Source organism: Thamnophis elegans, chromosome 16, assembly GCF_009769535.1.
Source record: "Thamnophis elegans isolate rThaEle1 chromosome 16, rThaEle1.pri, whole genome shotgun sequence".
In the NCBI taxonomy this organism is placed as follows: domain Eukaryota; kingdom Metazoa; phylum Chordata; class Lepidosauria; order Squamata; family Colubridae; genus Thamnophis; species Thamnophis elegans.
The window spans coordinates 5,940,899-5,966,304 of record NC_045556.1 but is presented as its reverse complement, the minus strand read 5'-3'; the positions used below and the strand labels follow the sequence as shown (position 1 = coordinate 5,966,304).

Sequence of the window (25,406 nt, the reverse complement as noted above, 5' to 3'; positions counted from 1 at the left end):
GTCACGGGGTGATTCCTTTTGCGCAGCACTGAAATGGTACTGGGTTTCCTGCCTAGGCAGGGGGCTGGACTAGAAGACCTCCGAGGTCCCCTTCCAACTCTGCTATTGTATTGCATTGTACTCTTTTCAAATTTAGATGCTGTCCCCTTTGTAAACAAATGATTAATCTACATGAACAGAACATCTGGATTATCTAGAGCAGCGTTTCTCAAGCTTGGCGACTTTTAAGTCCTGTGGACTTCAAATCCCAGAATCCCCCAGCCAGCTGTGTTGTGATAATGACAACTCAAATAAGCAGGGTGTCAAGAAAAGGAAGGAGGGAGGGAGGGAAAGAAAGAAGGAAAAAGGAACAAAGGGAGAGGGAGGGAAGAATAAAGGGGGAAGTGGGAAGGAGGGAGGGAAGGAAAGAAAAAAGGAAGAGAGACAAATGGGGCGGGAAGGAAAGAAGAATAAAGGAGGGAGGGGTGGAAGGAAAGAAGGAAAAAGGAACAAAGGGGGAGGGAAGGAAGAATAAAGGGGGAAGTGGGAAGGAGGGAGGGAAGGAAAGAAAAAAGGAAAATGGACAAAGGGGGAGGGAAGGAAGAATAAAGGAGGAAGGGAAGGAAAGAAAGAAGGAAAAGGGACAAAGGGGGAGGGAAGGAAGAATAAAGGAGGAAGGGAAGGAAAGAAGGAAGGAAAAAGGGAGAAAGGTGGAGGGAAGGAAGAATAAAGCGGGAAGTGGGAAGGAGGGAGGGAAAGAAAGAAAGAAGGAAAAAGGAACAAAGGGGGAGGGAAGGAAGAATAAAGGTGGAAGTGGAAAGGAGGGAGGGAAGGAAAGAAAAAAGGAAAAGATACAAATGGGGCGGGAAGGAAGGAAGAATAAAGGAGGGAGGGAAGGAAAGAAAAAAGGAAAAGGGACAAAGGGGGAGGGAAGGAAGAATAAAGGAGGAAGGGAAGGAAAGAAGGAAGGAAAAAGGGAGAAAGGTGGAGGGAAGAAAGGAAGAATAAAGGAGGAAGGGGGAGGGAGGGAAGGAAAGGAAGAAGGAAAAAGGAACAAAGGGGGAGGGAAGGAAGAATAAAGGGGGAAGTGGGAAGGAGGGAGGGAAGGAAAGAAAAAGGAAAAGAGACAAATGGGGAGGGAAGGAAGAATAAAGGAGGGAGGGAAGGAAAGAAAGAAGGCTAAAGGGACGAAAGGGGAGGGAAGAAAGGAAGAATAAAGGAGGGAAGAAGGGAGGGAAGGAAAGGAAGAAGGAAAGGAAGAGAGTTGAACATTAAGACATGCAGCAAAGAACGTTTTATTGTGACATATTTTACGAGGATGTTAGCCTTGGCTTTTCAACTGTTTCCTGGAAATACCCAGAATAGATGCTTTATCTTAATGCCTGCTGAGCATATTCAGAAAGATGAGGAGCCAAATGTCATTTTCTGCAAAGGCAGAGGGAAGATTTGCAATGCCGCTTGCAAGAGAAGGGCTCGACAAGCCCCCAGGGATTCCACAGCAGCTGGGTGGGAGCAGAGAAATGTGACAAAGTCACAGCGGGGTGTGTGTGTGTGTGTGTGTGACAAAAACACAGCCAGCAAAGGGCAGGGAAAAATAGCAAGGTGCAGCTACCGGAAGGTAGAACTGGACAAGGGACGATGTCATTTTAATGTGGATTTATCAGGAAATAAAGCCATCTTAAGATGAGATTGGAAAAGGGTTGGTTTGGGAAATGGAATAGGAACATACATTCCTGTTAATTCTGATTTTTCTGTTATCCAGCCTTTATTAAATTTATATGCTGCCCACCTCTCTGAAGAGTGATGTTTTCAAAAGTAAGAATATGAACAGATTAACAGAGTTGGGAGGGGCTTTGAAGGTCATCTAGTCCAACCGCCCCCCCCCCCGCTCAAGCAGGAGACCCCATGACATTTCTGACAGATGGCAGCCTAGTCTCTTCTTGAAAGGCTCCAGTGATGCGGAAATACCACCCCAAGAAAATAGAAATTAAGAGCTGGAAAAGACACCTGGAGCAATAGAAAAAGAAAGGAAGAGAGGAAATGAGAAGAAAAGGAGGGAAGGAAGAGAGAAGGTGAGGGGGAAGATGGAAAGGGGAAGGAGAGAAGGAGAGGGTAAGAGGTAGAGAGAAGTAGGGGAGAGGTAAGGGAAGAAAGAAGGGAGAGAAGGAAAGAAGAAAGTAGAGAAGGGAGAGAGGGAGAGAAAGGAAGAGAGGAGAGGAAGAGGAGGGAAGGAAGATAGAGAGAGGAAGATGGAAGGGAGAAGGTAGGAATGGGAAGAGGAAGAGAGGAGGAGGGGAGAGGTAAGAGAAGGAAGGGAAAAGAGGAAGGAAGGGAGAAGGGAGAAAAGGAAAGGAGATGGTGTCAAAATAGGCTTAGGGATGGTAAACAAACCTGAATGGAATAATACAATTCTATAAATTGAATGACAAATGTATTGAGAATTATGAATGTAAAAAAAAGAATAATAATTATGTGAATGTATAAACAGAGAACAAAAAATAAAAAACTTTATTTAAAAAAAAGAAAGCCTCCAGTGACGAAGCTCCCACAACTTCCAAAGGCAACTTCTCTTCCATGGGTTGATTGTTCTCAAGAGTCAAAAAATTCCTTATTTCCAGGTTGAATCTCTCCCTGGTCAGTTTCCATTCATTCTTCCTCGTCTGGCCTTCGGGTGCCTTGGAAAATAGCTTGATCCCCCTCCTCCTCTCTGTGGCAGCTCCTCAAATATTGGAAGACCGCTTTCAAAACTCAAAGCAGAGGACGCCATGCCATACTCCCACCTCTATTTCCCCCTACAATGATCCTGTGAGGCAGGCTGGGCTGAGAGCAAGAGACTGACCCAAAGACACTCACCAACCTCTCTGGTTTCTAGGCCAACACTTTCGCCACTACATCAAACTGGCTCCTTATGCATTTTAAAAAAAATGTCTATCGGTGCCTGTTCTGACCCCCCACCCCACCCTTCATACACCAAAGCACACCGAGACAAAGCTACTTCAAGGATTTATTAACACACAGACTAACCTTGGCAGCAATCCAGCCTGCCAAGCTAGCCACGATAGCTTCTCCAGCTCTAGTGAATACGTTGATTCCTGCGACGAGCGTGTGGAAAGTCATTCCTTTTATAGTCTTGAGAGGAGCCGAATTACCACCAGTTGAGTTCAATTATCTCCTGTAACTGCGTAACTGTTCCTTATGCCTATTAGCTCTCCATTGCCGGGCATCCAGGACCAACTCCCTTGTCTCCTCCCCATTGCTCCAATGCATGACGTCAGGATCACACTCCCTTGTCTCCTCCCCACTGGTCCAAGGCTCAGGCGCCTCCTGGTGGCCAACCAGCCTCTCTGCGTCCTGCTCGGAGTCGGAACCCTGTCCAGGGTCCTCCACATCCTCCAGAGCTGACTCATAGGGCCCCTCGCTGTCGGAGTCTGGTGACAGCTCCAATGGCTCCTGCTGGGCCACAACAGGTGCCCATATTGCAACTATAATCCTGGATGGCACGCAAGCGAATAAAAACACTCTTCCCGCAAACTATCGGAATAAAGTGTCAGGAAATGGCACCTGTCAAGATTGAACTCCTTTGCTTCTTTCAATCCTTAACGCTTTTCAACTTGCCAATGAATGGGGGGAGGGGGAGAGAGAAAGAAAACAGAATGCTGAGAATGTGTGCATGGACGGTGGGAGTCTGTGCAACCATCAAGGTCACCACTGCAGCTGCTGGAGAAAGAGACGGACTGTTCCCATAACAGGAGAATGCTTCACCATTGGACAATGTGATCACCCAGAGGTGGGGAGGAAGGGAAAGTATTGGTGTTAACTAAGCAAGTCTTTGTGTGGGAAAACCAGAGCTAGTTTTGATTCTTCAGTACCAAAATGGTGTTATTCCATAGTTTTTACTTTGGGGAATTCAACGCTCCTGAGTGCGCTTCCATGTTTTGGGTTCGCTAGTTGGACAGTTGACACCACCTCTCCTATACATCCTTGTGCCATCTACTGGGCTCCAGTCTCATCCTACCCTAACACTTGTAGGAAGAGCCAGCTCTTCCAAGGCTTTCTAGAAGGCAAGGAGGTTGAGGGCCTGCTTGGATCTCTGGGAGAAAGATAGTTAAAGGAGGTGGACTTCCAGGTTCTTCTAGATGGGACCACTTAGGGAAGGGACCAGGAGTGCACCCTCCATACCTGACCAGGTGGGATGAGTAAGTATCCTCATAACAGAATGCTGTTACCTTCCCACCAAAGTTGATGGCGAGGTGTTGCTTACCTTCTTTGGAAAAACTGACTTGACTGAGGATTCTGGAAGGTTTATCAAGATCTGGCACTTCAAAGTAGACACAGGAATTTTGATCTCAATAGAAGACAAAACATGCATTGCCTGTAATAATTTGCCTTTCAATGCTGGATTTTTCTGAGGTATGTTTTAAGATGATGGATACAGCCGAAGAAGGCATCGTACTTGACCGGCTGAGAATGGCTTGTGAACTTATTTTACAGAGGTGTTAATTGGGGCTTATGAGAATTGTAGTTCAAATATAGGTAAAGATAAAGGTTCCTCTCACACATATGTGCTAGTTGTTCCTGACTCTAGGGGGCGGTGCTCATCCCCGTTTCAAAGCTGAAGAGCCAGCGCTGTCTGAAGACATCTCTGTGGTCATGTGGTTGGCATGACCACACAGAATGCTGTTACCTTCCCACCAAAGGTGGTTCCCATTTTTCTACTTGCATTTTTTATGTGCTTTCAAACCGCTAAGTTGGCAGAAGCTGGGACAAGTAGCGGGAGCTCACTCCATTATGTGGCGCTAGGGATTCGAACCACCAAAGTGCCAACCTTCTGATCGACAAGCTCAGCGTCTTAGCCACTGAGCCACCGAGTCCAAGTATATCAAGTGGGAAAGACTTCCTCCTGTATTTTGAAAGTTAAAGCTTCAACTTACGTGGGTCTTAATCAATGTGGGTAACAATCCGGGATGAGGGGAAAAAACCGCACAATATTTGAGACTCCGCAAGTTGATTTAGGCGTCTCTTTTGAGAAGAACTTCCTTGCATTTGTAGACAGGGTGGAGAAACGGATGAAATGCCCCCAGGTTTTTGAGACTGTCCTAAAGCTGTTTGAGGAGACAGTAGAGGACTAAGAATGACACGAAGCCACCTCATTTGATCAGGAACATTCCAATTTAAAAATGGCCCCAGAGCTAGGGTTTTTATTTAGGTTTTATTTTTAAAAACAGTAGAACCCCTTTTATACATGATCGTTGCACTTCAACAATTTTATACACCACGGGTTTCATGCATCTACAAGTACGCCCATAAGAACCCAGCAATGTCTGTGATTCTACAGTCATCCTAAATCAACATGAATGAATGTCAGAACTGAGACAAACCAGTGGCATAGAATATCACTATGCCGTGATTGCTGTTTCATTAAACAGCATTAAAACAAACACACACACACACACACACAAAAGAAAGAAGAAATTATAAAATTCGGCCTGAATTGAATATACAAGACTGTGAATCCATCAGTGAAAAAAAAAAAAAAAAAAAATGAAAAATATACACGATTTAAGGAAAAACAAAATTAAAGCCATTTTAATATGTATATAAACAATAGTGTCTCTCTGTATTCTATTATCGTTGTCTTCCGGACTACCCCAAATCCTGCATTTTATAATTCTAGGATATCTCTTTCTTTCTGTACAGATTGAGCCCTTAGGACAAATGTAGATTTACATTATATTCCTCCTACATATATGGACATAAATCTCTCAGACATAACAATATAAGGAATGAATTCAGCAGCTTAAAAATCAAATACTCACTGTAGTTTGGTTTCCCCACCCTCCAAATATAAATATATACTGTATATATATTTTAGGTTTTGCTGTACTTTACAAAAGGTTTTCACTAATATGGCAGCAGGTGCGTTTCAGAGCTAATTTTTAAACAGCTACATTAAGTTTTTAAAAAAAGAAGATTTGCTGCATGCATGATTGGACTTCTTACTTGTAATACTTAAATGTTCTCAAAGGGAGAAAAAAAAAAGCAACATTCCCACAGCACATCAAGCCCAGAATAGTTTACATCCTCTATTCTGAAGCGTTAGTTAAAAGTATCGGCTAAATAAGGCATGCTTGAGACAGTCACCGTTGCTCACTTCAAAGAAAAGCATCAGAGAAAAATGGAGTTTGTAAATCAACCATCGGATTTCAGTCTAGCAGGTGGCATTTCTAGTAGTCTCTCAAAACGTAAAGCTCTGAAAAACGAATAACAGTTAGCAATTACTGAAATTTCTAATTGCAATTAAGCTAGAACAAAATTGTAGGCCCACCCACTTCCTCAGAAATCAGCAAAAAGGAGCTCTGAACACAAACATAAAGGTAAATGTTTCCCCTTGAACATATGTGCTAGTCATCCCTGACTCTAGGGGGCGGTGCTCAACTCGCCTTTAAAGCCAAAGAGCCAACTCTGTCTGAAGACGTCTCCGTGGTCATGTGGCTGGCATGACTCAATGCCAAAGGCGCACGGAACGCTGTTCCCTTCCCACCAAAGGTGGTTCCTATTTTTCTACTTGCATTTTTACGTGCTTTCGAACTGCTAGGTTGGCAGAAGCTGGGACAAGTAACGGGAGCTCACTCCGTTACGCGGCGCTGGGGATTCGAACCACCAAACTTTCTGATCGACAAGCTCAGCGTCTTAGCCACTGAGCCACCTATGTTTACCCTGTAAACATAGAGATAGAAGACTATAAAAACCACCTTTTGTTACAAAGTTGGTTGTGGTCAGGAAAGCTGTGTAAGTGTTTATAAAAACCAGACAAATTGGTTTTTTTTTGTTTATATGAAACAAGGTGGAATCGTATTTTTCTTAAAGGCTCATCATTAATTTTTAAAGAGGCATGCCACATTGGATCATTATAATCCTGTATAGATGTGGCCGAACTGTGTGTGATGTGGGTCCGGTTTTTTATTGTCGTACCAGCCACAAATGTGTGGAAAAAAATATTCAGGAGTAAGGCTGGCTCCATTCAGCGTTAGTGCCACTTAACCTGCAAAATAATTTCTGATAATACAGATGGCTTAGGCAAATTATATTTAGCCCCTCCGTGTTTTCAAAAACCCAGGGGTTGATAAGTAAGTAAATATGAAAAAAAAAGTTTTGAGAAACGTTTTATACAAACTTACCTAAGCACTGCTTTTAATTTGTATTTCTCTGGCGTAGATTTTTATCTTTATGGTTGTTTGTGGAATTAGTTTTCCTACAAAAGCAAAATGACATCCAAATTAAGCGGGGGGTGGGGGGAACTAGTTGTGAACAATATTTACCATATGATGAGATGAAGGAAAGGGAAGGAAAGGAAAGGAAGGGAAGGAAAGAGGAAAGGAGAGAAGAAAGGAAAAGGAAAGGAAGGGAAGGGAAAGGAAGGGAAGGAAAGAGGAAAGGAGAGAAGAAAGGAAAAGGAAAGGGAAGGGAAGGAAAGGAAAGGAAGGGAAGGAAAGAGGAAAAGAGAGAATAAGAGGAAAGGGAAGGAGAGGAAAGGGAAGGAAAGGAAAGGAAAGGAAGGGAAGGAAAGAGGAAAGGAGAGAAGAAAGGAAAAGGAAAGGAAGGGGAAAGGAAGGGAAGGAAAGAGGAAAGGAGAGAAGAAAGGAAAAGGAAGGGAAGGAAAGGAAGGGAAGGAAAGAGGAAAAGAGAGAATAAGAGGAAAGGGAAGGAGAGGAAAGGGAAGGAAAGGAAAGGAAGGGAAGGAAAGAGGAAAGGAGAGAAGAAAGGAAAAGGAAAGGAAGGGGAAAGGAAGGGAAGGAAAGAGGAAAGGAGAGAAGAAAGGAAAAGGAAAGGGAAGGAAAGGAAGGGAAGGGAAAGGAAGGGAAGGAAAGAGGAAAAGAGAGAAGAAAAGAAGAGGAAAGGGAAGGAAAGGAAGGGAAAGGAAAGCAGGAGATATTTTCCCACTCAAAAAATAAACATTCGAAATGGCAATCCCACTGACATCCCCACTTCTGTTGCTCCTCCCTTTTCTGACAGTTAGATTACATGCAAAAACATCTAGACTGACCTACAATGAGATTTAAAAGGCCAGAGTAAACAAACAGAAAACAAACAAACAGATTAACGTGACAGTTTCTTGATCGTCGTCACATCCCTGGGGAATTCTGAGAATTGAAGTCCACGTATCTTAAAATCGCCAAGACTGAGAAGCACTGTTTTGGATGAGACTAAGGATTTTTCTCTGCAACGTGGAAATATTTGTTATATGCTGACGCTAGAAAGAACAATCCTTCATCACCTCGGAATATTTCGCTTACCCTTGATGTATACTTGCCTGGAAGATGGAATATTTGGAGCAGGGGTTCCCAAAGTTTTGGACCTAAATTCGTAATTTTAAATCCCTTGGACCACTAATATGATCTGCCTAATGACTGGCTGGGTGGGCGTGGCTAGGTGGTCATGTAACCGGGTGGGCGTGGTCAACTTGATGTCACTCACATCAAGGGGCACCTTGCCAGCCTCTCTTCGCCCCTCCCCTCCCAGCCACTCCTCGCCTGCCCGCCCGGGCTCCTTAGGGCCCCAACAGGAAGCAGTTGCTGGAGCTAAGCAGCCACCACGAGAAAGAGTTGGCAAAATAATTGGCTCAGTTCAAATGGGATCTGGCTGAGAAGGAGGCTCAGCAGAAGCACCTCACTGAGGACTAGGAGCATAGGCTTTCCAAGCAGAGGGAAGACCTGCGGGAGTGCAAGGCCAGGTACCGGCGCCTGGAGGCTCAGAGGGCTGAGATGGCCAGCCAGTTCCAGGCCATGATGCAGCCCCACTGGAACGAGGCCCTCCAGCTCTTCGCCACCAGCGGCTCTTCCCTCCAGCCTTCTCCCAAAGCCCCACACCAGGAGGCTGAAGCAGACCCCGTTGGAATTTCTGCCCCTCCTCCGATCCCCACAAAAAGACCCCAAAAGGGGAGACTCTCTGCAGCGACACAAGTGTTCACTGCACGTATCCGTCCCAGGGACTTTAGTTTGAGGACCCCTGATTTAGTGCAATATAAAAAATGCAAATAATTTTTCTGCAGACCACCAAAATTTTCTCATGGTCCATCAGCTGGTGACCGCTGATTTAGAGCATAAAATGGACTGCGGTAGGAAGGTCCATGAAATACTTACATTGGCCCAGCTGGTTCATCGTCTACAAGAAGATCGATGGTGATCCAATGAAAGAGAGAGAGAGGGATAGAAGGGGAAAAAATTGTTAAGTTCTGGAGGTAAAACTGTGCGACAGTACAAAATTATTGTCTACCAATAAACAGGTTTATCTAAAATGCCATTCCACTTGAAATTGCAAAGATTTCATGAAGGGAATTTTTTTTTTCCTCCTGGATTTGAGTTTAGATGACAAAGTAGGTTTGTTCAAAATCATTTCAGTCAACACTTTTTGAATGCTGATCGTGAAAAACCGCAACTGTTAAGTGGACAGATTCTTGCAAATGTGGATGTATACACTCATCTTGTCCCCAAATTCCAGTGGTTCAATCTTACAAGAGAGATGAGAAGACAAACCAACATTTCAGTTGTAAAATCCTGCTGTTTGTTTCTAAAATAAACACTTTATTTCCCCCCCGCCCCCCATCTGACTCTTCCCCAGAAACGCAAGGTTTTGTGTGAATTCCTGTCCCTTTCAGACACTTTTCCCGGAGTTCTGACTAAAATATTTCGGAATTTGGCAACAGATACAAAACAGCCCTTCCAAAATTAGCAAGCCTTTGTGGTGATCACATACACCAGTGGTTCCCAAACTTGGCAACTTTAAGACTTGTGGACTTCAACTCCCAGAATTCTCCAGCCAGCAGAGCTGCCTGGAGAATTCTGGGAGTTGAAGTCCACAAGTCTTAAAGTTGCCAAGTTTGGGAACCACTGACATACACAAATGATATTACCCACTTATTACGCATCACAGGCACTTCAGCTTGTTACCTGGGAGGGCCAGAAATTTGTCCCGTTATAAATTTTTAGAAGATTAGGAAAATAATGATAATAATAATCAACGTGTCCCTTTTCATGTAGGCTTCTTCATGATCAACTCGACTTTTCATTTGTACTTTACCTTACACAGAGTAAAAAAACAGGCACATTTTAAGCAATTTAAAAAAAACCACCCAATCCATGAGAAACACCTTCAATTGGCAACCTGTTCTGCATTACATCGCTAGGTTATTTACTGATAGATAGTTGGAAAGCTAAAGAAAGAAGAAGTTGTTTTCTTATATAATTTGTAGTTTGGAGACAAACTCAGCAGGATTCCACAAGGGGACTCAAGGCACACAAAGCGTTTATGGAAACTACAGTCTTTTAACAGTGTAAGCAACTGCATGAGCACACAACTAGGAGTAATGTTGGCCCAAGCTGAACATTACTCCACCAGTATCTTTAAGGCAACGGAGTGGCTAAGCCACCGCCAGCACAGTTACCAGAACGGAGGGGAGGAAAAAAAGGAAGAACGGGGGAAAAAAAGAAAAGAGCTAACCACAAACTAACAGCTGGACAGCCAAAATAACACACCAGTTTTTTTTCCACAGAAGTCTGCTACTCACAGCAAACTATCAGAACGAGGTACAGAGAACTAGGACTAGTAAGTAAGGACAATCAGACATTAATGTGCTGTATATACAGTGGAGATATACAGAGACACATCAGGTTTGGAAACATGGAAGCACATTACGATAAAAACTGAGCTGCCCCTTCCGACAAACATCTTTCAAACAGACCCCCCCCGCCCCCCCCAAAATAAAGGCAGCCCTAAGCCAGAGACGCTCTAATATATAGAAGCTGGTGCTGACATCCAGGAACATCCTTAGTTTTCGTTTTCCCAGGAATGAGCAGGGTTAAAGGGGGGGGGGGGTTCGTGCCGTGTTCGAAATCATTATTCTGCCATTCGAAAACTCGCTTCAATCACAGCAGCCTGAAACAAGGGGTGTGGGTTGTGGTGTTGTTGTCTTTTTTCCCCCGGGGAGCGTTTGGCTAACGCATTCTTGGACCAAGCTCCAACTTATGCCACCCTGAGACAGACCGGTCCTCAAAACACGGAGGTGGAACAAGAAGGAGCTTACAAATGGAACAAGACTGGGGCTCGGACGGGAGATGGAAGAAGCGAAGATGGATGCTCTAACGTGAATGTATTAGGTTGGCAGAGCTTGGGAGGGGGGGGGGAGAGGGAGTTCGACATGCAACTCTTTTATCGTGGGGACTGGTGGGATGGCCATTTCTCCTTTCTATGCCCAGTCAAGTCAAGCGTGGCTGTTATAGAAAGCCATTCTCGGTCAATTGCTCCTGGGTCATCACCTACGAAACCTTTACAAAAAAAAATATAGATCCCACCGTATACAGGACGTGACAAGACAAAAAATAAAGGACCAGAACCCTAGAGAGGTTGACCAGAAAAGGGAAGAAACAGAAATGTAGGGAGAAGGGAAAGAGGGGGGAAAAAAAAAAAGAATGGAACAAATTAGAAAAATGGAGGTTCGATAACAAACGGAAGCCCAAATTAGTGATGGATGGGAATGGAGAAAACTAAGGAGAAGTGTTAATGTCATGAACTGTGCAATTGTATAGACTGAAAGCGGAGAATAAACGAACTCCAAAGCATGCAAAGCATCTCACTTACCACCGTTTTTTAAAGGAATGATGCAATTGAAAGGGGGGAAAAGAAAAGAAGTCATAGTAACTGACAAATCACAATTATTACTCAGCACGTTCTAGTCATTCTCTACAGCATTTGAGACGGAGGTCGGTTTAAGAAAAATTCCCCTGGGGCTCCTCCGACCTGGCTGCCATTCCCCAAGACTACCGGTGCCTCTCTTGGCAATTCATTCCACTGACACGTCATCGAGTTAAAAGACTCCCAACTTCTCCATTTTACACATCGGCTCTAGGATGCAAAAAGAAATTAGCCCGCCACCAAAAAGCAGGACCTCTGAAGAAGATCAGCGTGTAAAAAAAGCAGGGCTTCCAAGCGGACGTTTCAGGATTTTTATTTTTTTTTAAAATCACAAGCTGAATTTTTACATCATCATCATCTTTTAATGACCCCAATAATCCCTCGCAGGGCGGAGTCTGGGCAACTGAATGGAGCTGAGTGTTTACTGCCCTTCCTGTTGCCAATGCGGAGTTTTGTTCAGCAGATATATATATAAGTGCAGTGGAAGGTGGAAGAGGTTTAAGACGAGGCTAATCAGAAATTTTATTTGTTGTTTTTTCCCCCTCTGCCAAAGGAACAGAAGGGCTTATAAAGTGGGAATCTGTAATCGGGAGTCGGCAGGAGAGAAGGACACCTTTGTCCTATGTTCTTCCCTTAGCACAGGGGAGGCATTGTACACACACACACACAGATGTTCTCAAGAGACCTAGATCTAGAAATCTCCGCCATGCCCCTCTTCAGTCTAGATCTAGGGTCTCTTACTTCTGACCTGTCACACAACCTAACAAGGAAAGAGCAAAATAAAAATTAGAAACAGGGGAGGGGGGGGGAAGTGAAGGAAGGAACCTCTTTCTTCCGTTAGCAACACTTTCGACACTCTACAACCAATTTCGTTGCATATATGATGTACAATGACTATAAAGCCTATACTAGACTTTCCCAAGAGCTAAGGCGTGAAAACAAAAAGGAAACAAATGCCCTTTTTTTCCCCCTAAAGAGACCGCATTGCTCGCGGTTGCTAAGTGGGTCTTCTTGCAGAGGTCCGTAAGACAATGCCAACTAGGAGACTAAACAGGACAGTTTAACAGCTGCCTTCTTTAGTGACGGTTCAAAAGTTACAACAGTGGTGAGAAAGTAATTTGAGGACCCATTTTTACATCTGTGGCCTTTGCAGGTATAATATGGTGGAAGAAATTAGAAGTCAGATTGTAAACTACGTTATGGTTTCACTTAGTGAATGCGATATTTAATGAAGTTGCTGATATTAAGTATCATCGCTAAATGAGGACTTCATGTAAAAACTAACCTACAGAAGATTATGCTATCACACTAAATGGGATACTATTGTTTAGAGGGAGGGTGGACAAAAGGCAAAAATACATCGATATTTCAGGGGAAACTATTGTAAAAGCTAAGAACATTTGAAACTATTATGAATAATTAACATTTCAATAGCCCCAAATGCACAAAATAAACATACTTTAAAAAAAAAACTTTAGGGGACATTTCCCATAAATAGCCCAATTCTATGCTACAATGCACATACGTGTAACATATTAAAATCTTTATAGAACTGTCTTTTCCGACTTTAAAAAAAAAGCATACTAGCTATGTGCATATATGTGCAAATCTTCAAGGACAAAATGTTTTCTTATATATCTATGATAAATACATGCAAAATACAAAGCTATGTAAAATCTAATATGCACATTTTTGTATTTTCGGAGCCTGGAATCTACGAACGTTTTATTTTTTATAAGGGGGAAAAAAAATCACTTGAATGCAAATCTGAAAAAGTTAAGTGGTTTGAATTCATTTATATAAAGAGCAAAACAGTATTCCAGATAACATTTCTAAGACTTCTAAGCACAGTTCATATCAACTGCAACACTGGAAATTCAGTTTCTGTGTTTTCAAGATACTCCATAAAGATCAGTTCCTTTCCTTTCTAAATCAGATATCAGAACTGAAAACAGAAGCTTTGACGTGACATTTGATAAACAATGTTTATGCTCAGCATATTGAATCAATGGAATGAAATGCATGGAATACATAAATAGTATTTTTAATGAAGATAGCCAGGTATCCATCAATTCGTACAACTAATTCTGAAAAAAGCATTTTAAGGGACAAAGCCTGATGGAAATTATCTAGATTCTATTGTGTGGTGTAGGTTTTACGCTGTATTCCACTTTGCAAGTACTTCTGCAATACAACTATAAGGAGCACAGTATGTTAATGCTTATGCTTGCCGCACGCAGATAAACTAACAAGGTATTAATATAAGCGCAGGATATTTGGTAACTGCACTCATGTACTCAAAATTGAAACAAAAAACAAGAGAAGGAGAAAGCGTCATTCGGGAAGGTTGATCCAACAGCCTGAACCCAAGTAAGAAATAATAAATGAAAGGATTTGGCTTTTAGGTGAAAGTTAGCAGATTTAATAAGGTAGGAATTCAAAAAAAGTCATCAGTTGGGGTGTCTACTCATTTGAGTCATCTACCTTGGCAACTTGGTTCCCAATTTCTTTAGGATAAGGTAAAGCACAGGTAGGACGAGGCACAAAATATGTCTAAATAAAATGTGGTTTTTAAGACTGAATTGCATTTAGAATTCTCTGGTCCATCATCATCATAAAACCTAGCCAGGAACGGAACCTGCTTGAATGCTGTTGTTGATAAGAGATTAGAAGGAAAGAGTTAACAGAAGAGAGAGATTGGCAGCCTTAGCAACAGACTTTGAGGTATCAGAGAAGATCTTTGGAAATCTAGCCAACTCTTCTTCAAGTCTGAGAGTGTCTCAGAGGTGCAGTGAGGTGGGAGTAAGGTAGGCAGGACCCTGCAGGGAAAGGAATATTGGCTAAAAGGTAACTTTTAGCTCTGGGTGGAACGCTTGGGGAGTCCGGAGCTTGGCTGTTTTCTTGCAGACGTTTCATTACCCAACTGGATAACATCTTCAGGGAATCTAGTTGGGTAATGAAATGTCTGCAAGAAAAACCAGCAGGCTTGGAGAGCACCAAGGACTCCTGAGATAACAATTAAGCTGGGCAAGAATGCAGACTAAGACTTCAGAACCTTTAGAAAAGATGTTTTTCAAGGACAGAATTTCTGTGTTGAGTTGTCCATCTCTCTCTCTCCCTCCCTCATCTCTCTCCCTCTCGCCTCTCTCCCTCTCTCATCTCTCTCTCCCTCCCTCCCTCTCTCTCCCTCTCATCTCTCTCTCTCCCTCTCATCTCTCTCCCTCCCTCTCATCTCTCATCTCTCTCTCTCATCTCTCTCTCTCCCTCTCATCTCGCTCTTTCTCTCCCTCTCATATCTCTCTCCCTCTCATCTCTCTCCCTCCCTCATCTCTCTCCCTCTCATCTCTCTCTCCCTCCCTCCCATCTCTCTCTCTCATCTCTCTCCCTCCCTCTCATCTCTCTCTCCCTCCCTCTCATCTCTCTCACATCTATCTAATCTCTCTCTTCCCTCTCTAATCTACGTCTGTCTGTCTGTCTCTCCTCTCTCTCTCTACCTCCCCTCTCTAATCTACGTCAGTCTGTCTGTCTATCTGTCTGTCTGTCTCCTCTCACTCTATCTTTGGGTTAGGAAAGATGGAAACCTGCCTATGGGGGCACCGGAGACATCACTGGTATTTAACAATAGCAACATCTGGCCATAATCAATCCAAGTGGCTGGAAAGAGCATCTATAAAAATTAACACCTGGGATAAAGGACAAAGCTGCTCATTAAGCTTTGCCTTTTTTGTGCATTTTGCGTACAAAAAAAAACCCTTCAGTGGCAGGCAACAATTCCTTGGCTTTTAGTCAAGCAAAGCACAAAGCATAACCTACTTTTTGCTAAGACGATTAGATGAGTGCCGAAGTGACAAGAAGAAAGGAAGGAAAAAGAGGACTGTTTAAATTGCTTTCTTCACATTATTATTTATAACCAGGATCAAGCCAAGAAAAAAAAATCAGCATTTGTGCAAAATGCCATAAAAATGGAACAGCTGCCCTGCCAAGAAAAGAAAATCATGCATTCTTTATTTTATTCCAATTTGCAAAACAATTCAAACAGGAAAACAACATGTGACTTTGGCTTAGGCTGAAATTAACATGGAGAGGAGGAGGAGGTGGAAGAAAACCAGGTAAAGTTTTTACTCCCTTCTTACTTCCAAACACACATTGACTAGAAAAGCACATTGTTGATTGATCACTAGAAAGATTGTTTCCCTACGTACCCTAGACTTGATACAATGAGATAATAATTGTTTTGAATGAAGAAAGGAACAGAACCAGAGGAAAGTAAGCTTGAAACACGGAAACATGTCCCTGTTTGTGTTGACAAAAGCTACGGCCCAGGGAGTTGTTGAAAACCATCACACAAGACCTGCCTCTCGTTAAGCAACGATTGCAAAAATCAAACTTTAGCACAACGTAGCAAAAAGCTCCCAGTGGGTATGTGTTATATAAAGATCAAAATCTGCTCTCTCTGAATCAATGGCTGTTGACTTGCACGTAAGAGAAGCCGAGAAGGAAATTCCTCAGGGTAGCTCCAAGGAACCGCCAAATCTGGGACGTTGGAAAGTCAAGGTTAAGAACGATAGGCTGTTTTCACGCAGGGGACATCAACCACACTGAGAATACCCAGGTAATAATAATAGGATGACTCAGGTACACCTGGACCCAATTCAGCCTGCCTTTGTCATTGGGAGGACAAAGGGAATTTGCTGAGGCCAGCCTGGTTCTCAGAAACAGCAGAACTGAGTTAAATGGAAGAACACCTCTCCACACACGGCACGCAACTCTCTCACAAAGAGAAAGAAGGCATAAATATGTCAACAATGAAATGAAAGACTCCTTTTGAATAGAGCAACCTTAAATGTTTATGCTGATTTGGTGCAGTAGGGGATGGGAGGTGCCTATGGACACTGCCTTGAGCTCCCAATACAGTTACAGTCAAGTCTTGGCCATTTACAATATTTTTCGGACTATAAGACGCGCCAAGATTTCGAAGAGGCAAGTAAGAAAAAAAAAAGTGTTTGTCCTCCCTGGCCCCCAGGGCTGGGGGGGGGGCATTTTCCCCTTCCCCCAGCCCTGCTGAAGCCTGAAGTGGAAGGCAAAAATGCAGTTTTTTGCCCATTTTTCAGAAAAATTGGATGCGGGGGCGGGGCGTCGAGGAGCCAAAAATGGCTGTATTCGGTGTATAAGACGCACCAACATTTCCACACTCGGTTTACAACCCTCCTTGCCACAGTCGTTAAGTGAACCATGGCCGTTGTCAAATTGGTCAAACGGTTGTTAAGTGAGTCTGGCTTCCCCACTGACTTGCTTGTTAGGAGGTCGCATAAAAGAGGATCTCATGATCCCAGGACATTGCAACCGTCATAAATATGAGTCAGTTACCAAGTGCCTGATCCCGTGACCATGGGGATGCGACAACGGTCACTGGACATAGGTCACTTTTTTCAGTGCCGTTGTAACTTTGAGTGGACACTAAATGAACTGTCGTAAGTCGAGGACTACCGCCAGGCGGCTTCTAGCTTTTCTATTCTTGGTTTTGGTGCTCAAAGTGGGATCCTACAGGCAATGAGGATGGCAGGCATGGCCTGACCTTAATTGCTTACTGTGACAAGGTGAAACACTGAATTAACTGCTAGGCATAACTGTCATTCACGAATGATTTCTGTTAATCATGTGCCTCCATCTATGCAGGGGGTCCCCGACTTAGCTATCCTCCATTGCAGTTGGAGAAAATGATAGTAAATCTGGAGTTAATCGTCTTTCTCTGAATTAATTACCGTACTTTTCGGAGTATAAGATGCACCAAGATTTTGAAGAGGCAAATTAAAAAAAAAAAGTTTTTGCACTCTGCAGACCTCCCAAAAACGGGCCCATTTTTTTGTCAAAAAAAAATGGGGCATGCATAGCCTTTAGGAGGCTTATAGAGTGCTCCTGGGGGTTGGGGCAAAAACGAGCAAAAAACGCCCCGCAGAAGCTCTCTGGAAGTCTCTTGCAAAGGGGGTGGGAAGCTCTCTGGAAGTCTCTTGCAAAGGGGGTGGGGTTTCAGGAGGCAAAAAATGCTGTATTCAGTGTATAAGACACACCCAGATTTTCACATCCTTCTTTGAGGGAAAAAGGTGTGTCTTAATACTCCGAAAAATATGGTACGTATAAATTTAAAACAACACAAATGGGGCATAGTTCTTTGTTCTATGTTCATCTGCCGGCTGGAATTTGGCTTCCATAAGTGAGTCCAAAGGTTCCACCACAAAACCGTGTTCAACTAAAGGGCGCTCGACGAAACCGCGTAGCTGACGTCATCACAGCGCGACAACAGCGCGGAGAAAAAAGCACGCTGTAAACGCTAAACCTAAAATTAACCCCTAAACCTAAACCTAACCCCCCTAAACCTAATCCTAAACCTAACCCTTAACCTAACCCTAAACCCTTACCTTAACTTGAATCGGCTTGCTTTCAAAGCGCTATTTAAAGCGCCCTTCATTCTCCGCGCTCGCTGTTGTCGCCCTGTTGATGACGTCAGCGACGCGGTTTAATCGGGCGCTTTAGTCGAGCGCGGTTTTGTCGTGCCACGGAGTCCAAACCCCAAGGATTCACGGTGGCCCTAAACCTGAAGAGGCACACCCACCGGTGAAGCAGTGAGAGGTTTTTAGGCATTGCTGAGAGGGCTGACTCAACGGCTTCTTCAGATCGTCAGTATATTCTGTGTGAGTCCCCCTCTTTGACAGTCAGTGCAAAAACTGAAACAGCCAAAAGGAAACAGCCATTCATTCCTGAGAGATGGGAAGGCTTGGAATTAAGGTCTGCGGAAACTCAGTAGGGAAGTTCCTCTAAGTTCCATGGCTTAGAAGGAAGCTTTAATGGCAAAGGCGAGGAAATGCACCCTTAAGGCTGTCCCCATTGCCCAACACCAGATCCCCCTGCCACAGTCAGGAAGCAAACTCTTCAGGCAACTGAGAAGCAAACGGGATTCTCAAGAATGTCTACACACATTCCTGGCACATGCATCTGTCTAGAAATGTGTTCAAACGAAGACCGGTCCAGCGTCAGCAAATGCTTATCCATCTGTCAAATGAAACAAAAACCATCTCTTCAAAAGAAGACCATGCATAATGGCTTTCATGCCGAATTGAAAGCTGGCGCCAACTCAAAATCTCTTTGCATCTTGTTATAAGTGAAGAGGCTTAGCAACTCCCCCCAGCCCCCCAGCCCCCCCTCTATCCTTTCTTATCAAGAAGCTGTCTGCCCAGGAAGCTGTGGCAGAAACAAACAATCCTTTCCACCTCCTTTGGCTGAATGGAAAGAACTTGCATTGGTCCATGGTAGTAGATAAACATAAAAGGTGAAGGTTCCCCTCACACATATGTGCTAGTCGTTCCCAACTCTAGGGGGTGAAGCTCATCTCCGTTTCAAAACCGAAGAGCCAGCGCTGTCCGAAGACGTCTCCGTGGTCCTGTGGCTGCCATGACTAAATGCCAAAGGCGCACAGAACGCTGTTACTTTCCCACCAAAGGTGGTTCCTATTTTTCTACTTGCATTTTTACGGGCTTTCGAACTGCTAGGTTGGCAGAAGCTGGGACAAGTCACGGGGGCTCACTCCGTTACGCGGCGCTAGGGATTCGAACCGCCGACCTTTCTGATCGACAAGCTCAGTGTCTTAGCCACTGAGCCGCCGTGTCTCTTTTGAGACAAACATACAAGCAAGCAATCTTCCTTGAGCCACTGTATATGCTGTCATGGTTAGCACAGTTAATGTTACTGGCTGGATTAACCTTAGAGAAGCAGAACAATAAAATAGAAAGGGCCTTTTGAAAAAGAGGATTGTGAACTGTTTTAAAAATTGACTTTAATACTTCTAGACCATATTCCAACTGATCAAACTAATATTAATACCCAAGCTGGAATAGACTTTTGGAAACTGGAAAAACAAAAACTACCACTATTGGAAGTGGGGGTTATTGTTTTATTTTATTTTATTGTCTCTACTATGTTTTTATTGCTTGTAAACCTCCTAGAGTCGCTGTGAGCGAGTAGGTGGCTGTGTAAGTTTCCCAAATAAACAACTTACTGAATTTTATGCATGTAGTAAAAATGCTGGCCCGTTTTTACACAAACTTACCAAAGCGCCTTTCCCTTTGGCCTGCTCGTTTCAAAAAGCTGAACGCTTTGTCAAGGCAGCTGTATAAAAACAGGACTCTCAGATGGAATCCATTATGACACCTTGAGCATCTGTTATTGGCAGGACCATGCTTTTAAAAAAATTTTAATCTTATCTTACATGGCTAGTGCAGAATTATCGTACTGTTTAGGCAGTGTTCGTTTCTGTAATAATTGCAATTTAATGTGCTGTATTGTCTACATAACACAGTCCTTATTTCATGAACTCAATATTTTATTCAAGGTGTCAGATGGGGCTTGCCAAGAATGTACTTCTCAAATAACTTCCCCATTTAAAAGGAAGATGCAATTTATTTTCGGTTCATGTTCATTGGCTCATAATTAATACTTTACACACAAAGACAATCCTCAGTTGTGAATGGACATAGTCTCTATGGTCAATCCTAGACAGGCCCACATAGGCAGCTAGTTAGTAGCTAGGAGTGTTTCTACACCTTAGTCTGTAAGATGGGTGGACTTCAACTCCCAGAATTCCCCAGCCAGCCAAAGCTGGCTGGAAATTTCTGAGAGTTGAATTCCGCCTATCTTATCGTTGCCAAGATGGAGAAACAGAGTTAGAATGTAGGATAGACCCCAATTTCCTCACAAATAATAATAATAGGAAAGAAACAGCCACATCAGTGGGGGAAGAAAGTTAAGATTGACGCTTCACTGCCTCCAAGGGGTCTCAAGCAGACGATTACGGCATGGTTATGGGGTGTCTGTGGGGCTCATTGGACAATTTCAAAAGGCTACCTATCTCTACCATTTCAAATGCAAGTATGAGCAAAAGCTTTCCATTGCGATGTGTTTTAGTCGCTTAAAGCATTAGATCTTATTCATGCAAAAGGCAGGTTGCAAGTATCTGCAGTCAAGAGGTCTTAAAAAGTTTTATCAATTAGTTTGAAAAATCCTTTTTTTTTTCCCCTCTCCAGCAAGACAGCACAGTATGTATATGACGAAAGCTGCATTTAGGCAGGGTGAATTTAGTAATAGGGAACATTGTTTAAAATGTCTCGCATGCTAGGAAGAAGACAGGACCAGGATGAGCCCGAGGGAGGTAGGGGTCAAACACTTCATCAGTCTCGAGTGTCTTCATGCCCACAAGAGATATAATTCCAGCCCACCTTGAATTCTTTCCATTGTTCATTCCCGCTAATTTCCCTCGAACATTAGCGGTTCAGATTCTTGTCAAGATCGTAAGGTTGCAACAAACTTTTATATTGCTTTGAACTGCCTGGACTTCCTCATTTGACAGAGCCTTTTCAAAGATACAAATACTTCAGTATCTTCTCTGTCAAGGCCTCTCAAAGACTGAGGGACAAGGGATTCCCAGCAGGCTTCAGCAGCCCGAAATTTGGGAGTATGCTTTATAATGCCATCTTTTTAAACGGAAGGCTCCCCGAGAAAAAAAAAGAAGGGGGGGGGGACTGGTTCCCGGCAAACACAGCGGTGTGGAAGAAACTTACCGTCTGGAACCTCGTCTGGCCTCTTCCTTTTCTCATAAACAACTATGATAACTACAAGAATGATGATCTCCGCCAGAATTCCCAGGAAGGGCCAGAGAGGAGCCAAGTGGCTGCGTACACGGAGGATGGTGATTTTGGCGGTCGTGTTGATGGAGTTGGTGGCATTGCATTCGTAATCGCCAGGGTCCTGGGTGATGTGGAGGCTCTGAATACGGAGTTCGGTGTAATTCTCTTTGTTGTTAATGAAGAAGCGTCCCGAAGAGTTGTCAATACTCTAAGGAGAAAAGGGCAATCCGGAGCAAAAATTACCAAGCGTTCCAGTTATTCTGTTATGCGCCCACATCCCATCCTTCGAACGAGCTTAAAATATTCTTCATTCTGGAAGCTTGGCAAGCTGGGCATGAGAGAAGCAGGGCAAGCTCATTCGCATAATCATTCAACTTGCCGCCTTTTAAAACCTCCTCAAGTTCATTTGTGGCGGAAGGAGATGGGCACGTATACGGGCATGTCCTCGGCTTACGACCACAACCCAAATTTGTGTGGCTAAGCAAGATGTTAAGCGAATCACGGCGGTTGTTAACAACATGCCCTTTAAGCGAATCTGGCTTCCCCCATTGACTTTGCTCGCCAGAAGGGGATCACGTCACCCTGGGGCGCTGCGGCTGTCGTAAATAAGAAACAGTTGCCTAGTTTCTGAATTTTGAAGATGCTGCAACAGCTGTTAAGCGTGAAAAAAAAAATGGTTGTAAGTATCGTTGTGACTTCGAATTAGTCGCTAAACGAACTGTTGTAAGTCGAGGACTGCCTGTATTTCAAATAGCCATGGAGGAACCATTCTGAGCGGCAAGCAAGGTTAGGTTAGTCAGAAAAGGATGCAGAACGCTTGAGGGAAACCATAAGCGATTGGATGCTTGGATTCTTGTTTTGCAGGAAGAAGCAGGGTCATTCTGCAAGAGATTTCCTGCCTAGAAGTAACGTTTTTTTAAAAACCTCTGTTGCAGGGACCATACCTGGTTTTGCTCTTAAGATGTCTCCGATTTTGTTCTTCAAGTTTAGCAAACCAATAGAAAGCTGCCCCCCCACACACACAAAAAAAGGCTGTTTGCAGAACAAGAGAGAATGATCTTTAGGAGGCAAAAAATACTGGAATAGCTTCATTCCTTGGCCTCGCCTTGCAAACTTCAGCCAACAGCTGTGCTTACCTAGTGGCGTTCGACCTTCTACTCACCACAGACATCCCGTTGATTTTTTTGTACCACGTCCACTCTGGATGTGGGTAGCCCACCGACTTGCAATACATCAGTGCCTCCTGCCCTTCGTTCTTGTTCTCACTTCGCTTGTGCCCAGTAATATCAGGAGCAGCTAAGAGGCACAAAAAAAAAAAAAGGATTGGGGGGGGGGGGAGAGGGGAGGAAAGGAGAGAAAAATAGCAGTGTATAATCCAGTCTGTTTCCTCTATAGAACTGTTACAACCCTATATAATGAAATTCAAAATCGTCACCCACTGTTCAAAATCCAAGAAAGCCACAGCGGTGGGCCTTCCGGTGGCTTAATATATTCAATTTTGCCATTGATTATTTATTTAGAACTTCCTTCCATTTCATATTCAACTATTGAGTAAATTCCCTATAATAAGAGTGTCTGCAGAATATCTGTGTCCAATTCTGGATTTTGTTTTTAGTGTCTTGCATCTCACTGAGTAACCCCGACAGTGTTTTAAAAAAAATCTGGGGAAAAATCCTTCAGGTTATACTGAACAGTACAAAAGCATGGAGCAATAAAATAACACCGCCCCCCCCCAATGCTCTCATTCTGAAAAGAAAGATAATTCTACAACTTCTCCTGAGCAGAAAGTCCCCAACAATTTAGGACTAGGCTGGAAGGCATCACATTTATCTGCGGGACCGCCTCCTGCCACATACCTCCCAACGACCCATAAGATCTCCCAGGCTGGGCCTCCTTTGGGTACCGTCGACCGGGCAATGCCGGTTGGCGATTACTCGGGGGAGGTCTTTCTCTGTAGCTGCCCCGGCCCTGTGGAATGATCTACCCACAGACATCCGGACCCTTCCCATTCTCTCGGCCTTCCGGAAAGCCATTAAAACCTGGCTGTTCCAGCAGGCCTGGGGCTGTTGACCCCAAAATACGGTCCAGTCCCATTTAGAACGGAGTGCATGGTGTGTTTTTTAAATCTATCTTTTCTTTCCTCTATTTTTTAAAAATTTTTATTCTGTACTGTAAGCCGCCCGGAGTCCTACGGGATTGGGCAGCATATAAATGTTATTAAACTAAACTAAACTAAACTAAACTACAGAAAAATGCAGAAAGTTGCAACTGGGATACTTTTTATAGCAGCTTCAAAAGATCCACAAGAGCAAGCAAAATAAAAACCTACAGAAAAGAAGGCACAATACTGATATACAGTACTGTGTACGTAGAATTATTTTACATTTTCCATGCTTGGCTTTGGCATTCGGGAGATAAAACCATTTCTCAAGACGTTCCAATTTTATGAGGATGGGTGAGCCCTCGTCACCTGTGAAGACTGTGACCTGGCAGGGTTGGGGGGAGGGAGGGATGTATATTAGGCTTGACGAGGGGTGTTAGATTTTAATGTAATATGATTGCACAGGTATACTGTCTTCTCTTATTTTTTCTTTAAAACTAGGATATGTTAAGTACATTGATATGGAAGCATAAATACCATCAAAATAGATTGGAGTTTGCTCAGAAACGGAAATACACCAATGAGAGGAAGAGTGGGAGAACAGAAGAGAGAAGAAAGATGGGAAGAGGGGGATAGGAGAGAGGGTAAGGGGGGAAGATGAGGAGGAGGATGATAAGGAGGAGTGGAATGTAGAGAGAGGAGAAGGAGAAAGGAAGGGGAAGTAGAGTAGGAAAGGATGATGGAGGGAAGAAAGGAGGTAGGAGAGAGGTAGAAGAAAGAGGTGTATGGAGAGCAGAAGAGCTAATAATGGGTTTTTATCTTTCTGGGCGTTGATGACAAGAGGAACTGATGTAATTACTACTTAATACAATAGGATACTGGCTATGTAATAGTATACAAGTGATTGTATGTTATGAAAATGGAAAATAAAAAAGTATATATATATATTTTTTAAAAGACTGGGACCTGGGAGCACTTAATAAAATAAAAGTGTTCCATGAGGCATTGCAGGAGGAGAATTTTAGAAGCTAAGCTAAAAGACGAAGACAGAGGAAATGAATTGAAAAGTATGGGTACCTTTTACTTCTATTGAAGCATTTGCTACTGGGGAGGCAACAAATACAAATACACACCAATATTCCCCTGAATCATCAGCTCTGGGCTTTGTGATTCTGCAAAGAAAAAGAAGGAGGGATCAGAATAGCAGGGGACAAATCACCCAGGTTTTACGAAGCCATAAAAGGCCCAGTTGTTTCTAGGTTATTCAAGGGTTAACACAATAAAAAGCAATCCAAAATATTCAAAACCTTCTATCAGCTTCTTTGCTGGAAAACCTCCAAATGAAACGCCTACATGAGAGAGGCTGAAAAGAGCGCTTTCCCTAATATCGCACAGAGCCAATGGGGATTCTAAATAGGATCTTCTCCATTTGAAACGGAAGTTCTGAACTATTTTAAAACTATTTTTTTTTTAAAAAAAGCTGGGTTAAGATGGATCGAATTATCCTATAGACTTTATTAGAAAAATTGGAATAAATTCAAGAGGAAAATTTATAGCAAGGTTCCAATTTGGCTATCAACATTAGAAGGGTTAGTGCACCCAGATCTTATTAACCTTTAAAGTGAGCATTATCCCTAATGTACAGGTAGGTAGTCCTCGACTTGCAACAGTTTCATTTAGTGACCATTCAAAGTTACGACGGCACTGAAAAAAGTGACACAACCATTTTTCACACTTGCAACCGTTTGCAGCATCCCGCGTCAAAATTCAGGCGCTTGGCAACTGGCTCATACTTATGACCGCTGATGTGTCCCTGGGTCACGGGATCACCTTTTGCGACCTTCTGACAAGCAGTCAATGGGGAAACCAGATCTGCTTAACAACCGTGTTACTAACTTATTGGCTGCAGTGATTCACTTAACAAGTGTGGCAAGAAAGGTCGTAAAATGGGGCAAAACTCACTT

The 25,406-nt window shown here is 43.3% G+C and overlaps 1 protein-coding gene across 1 annotated transcript in view; it reads right to left on the bottom strand.

Moving 5' to 3' along the window:
- Window positions 1-5,169: 5,169 nt before the first annotated feature.
- Window positions 5,170-25,406, bottom strand: part of NPTN (neuroplastin) — a 32,951-nt gene continuing 12,714 nt past the window's right edge. Inside the window, exons 3-8 of the mRNA XM_032232847.1 lie at window positions 24,520-24,614; window positions 22,504-22,637; window positions 21,276-21,549; window positions 9,120-9,141; window positions 7,158-7,231; window positions 5,170-6,229 (exon numbers count right to left, since the gene is read on the bottom strand). Coding sequence (XP_032088738.1) covers window positions 7,171-7,231; window positions 9,120-9,141; window positions 21,276-21,549; window positions 22,504-22,637; window positions 24,520-24,614 — 586 coding nt within the window. The 3' untranslated portion in view covers window positions 5,170-6,229; window positions 7,158-7,170. The remainder of the gene's footprint in view (window positions 6,230-7,157; window positions 7,232-9,119; window positions 9,142-21,275; window positions 21,550-22,503; window positions 22,638-24,519; window positions 24,615-25,406) is intronic.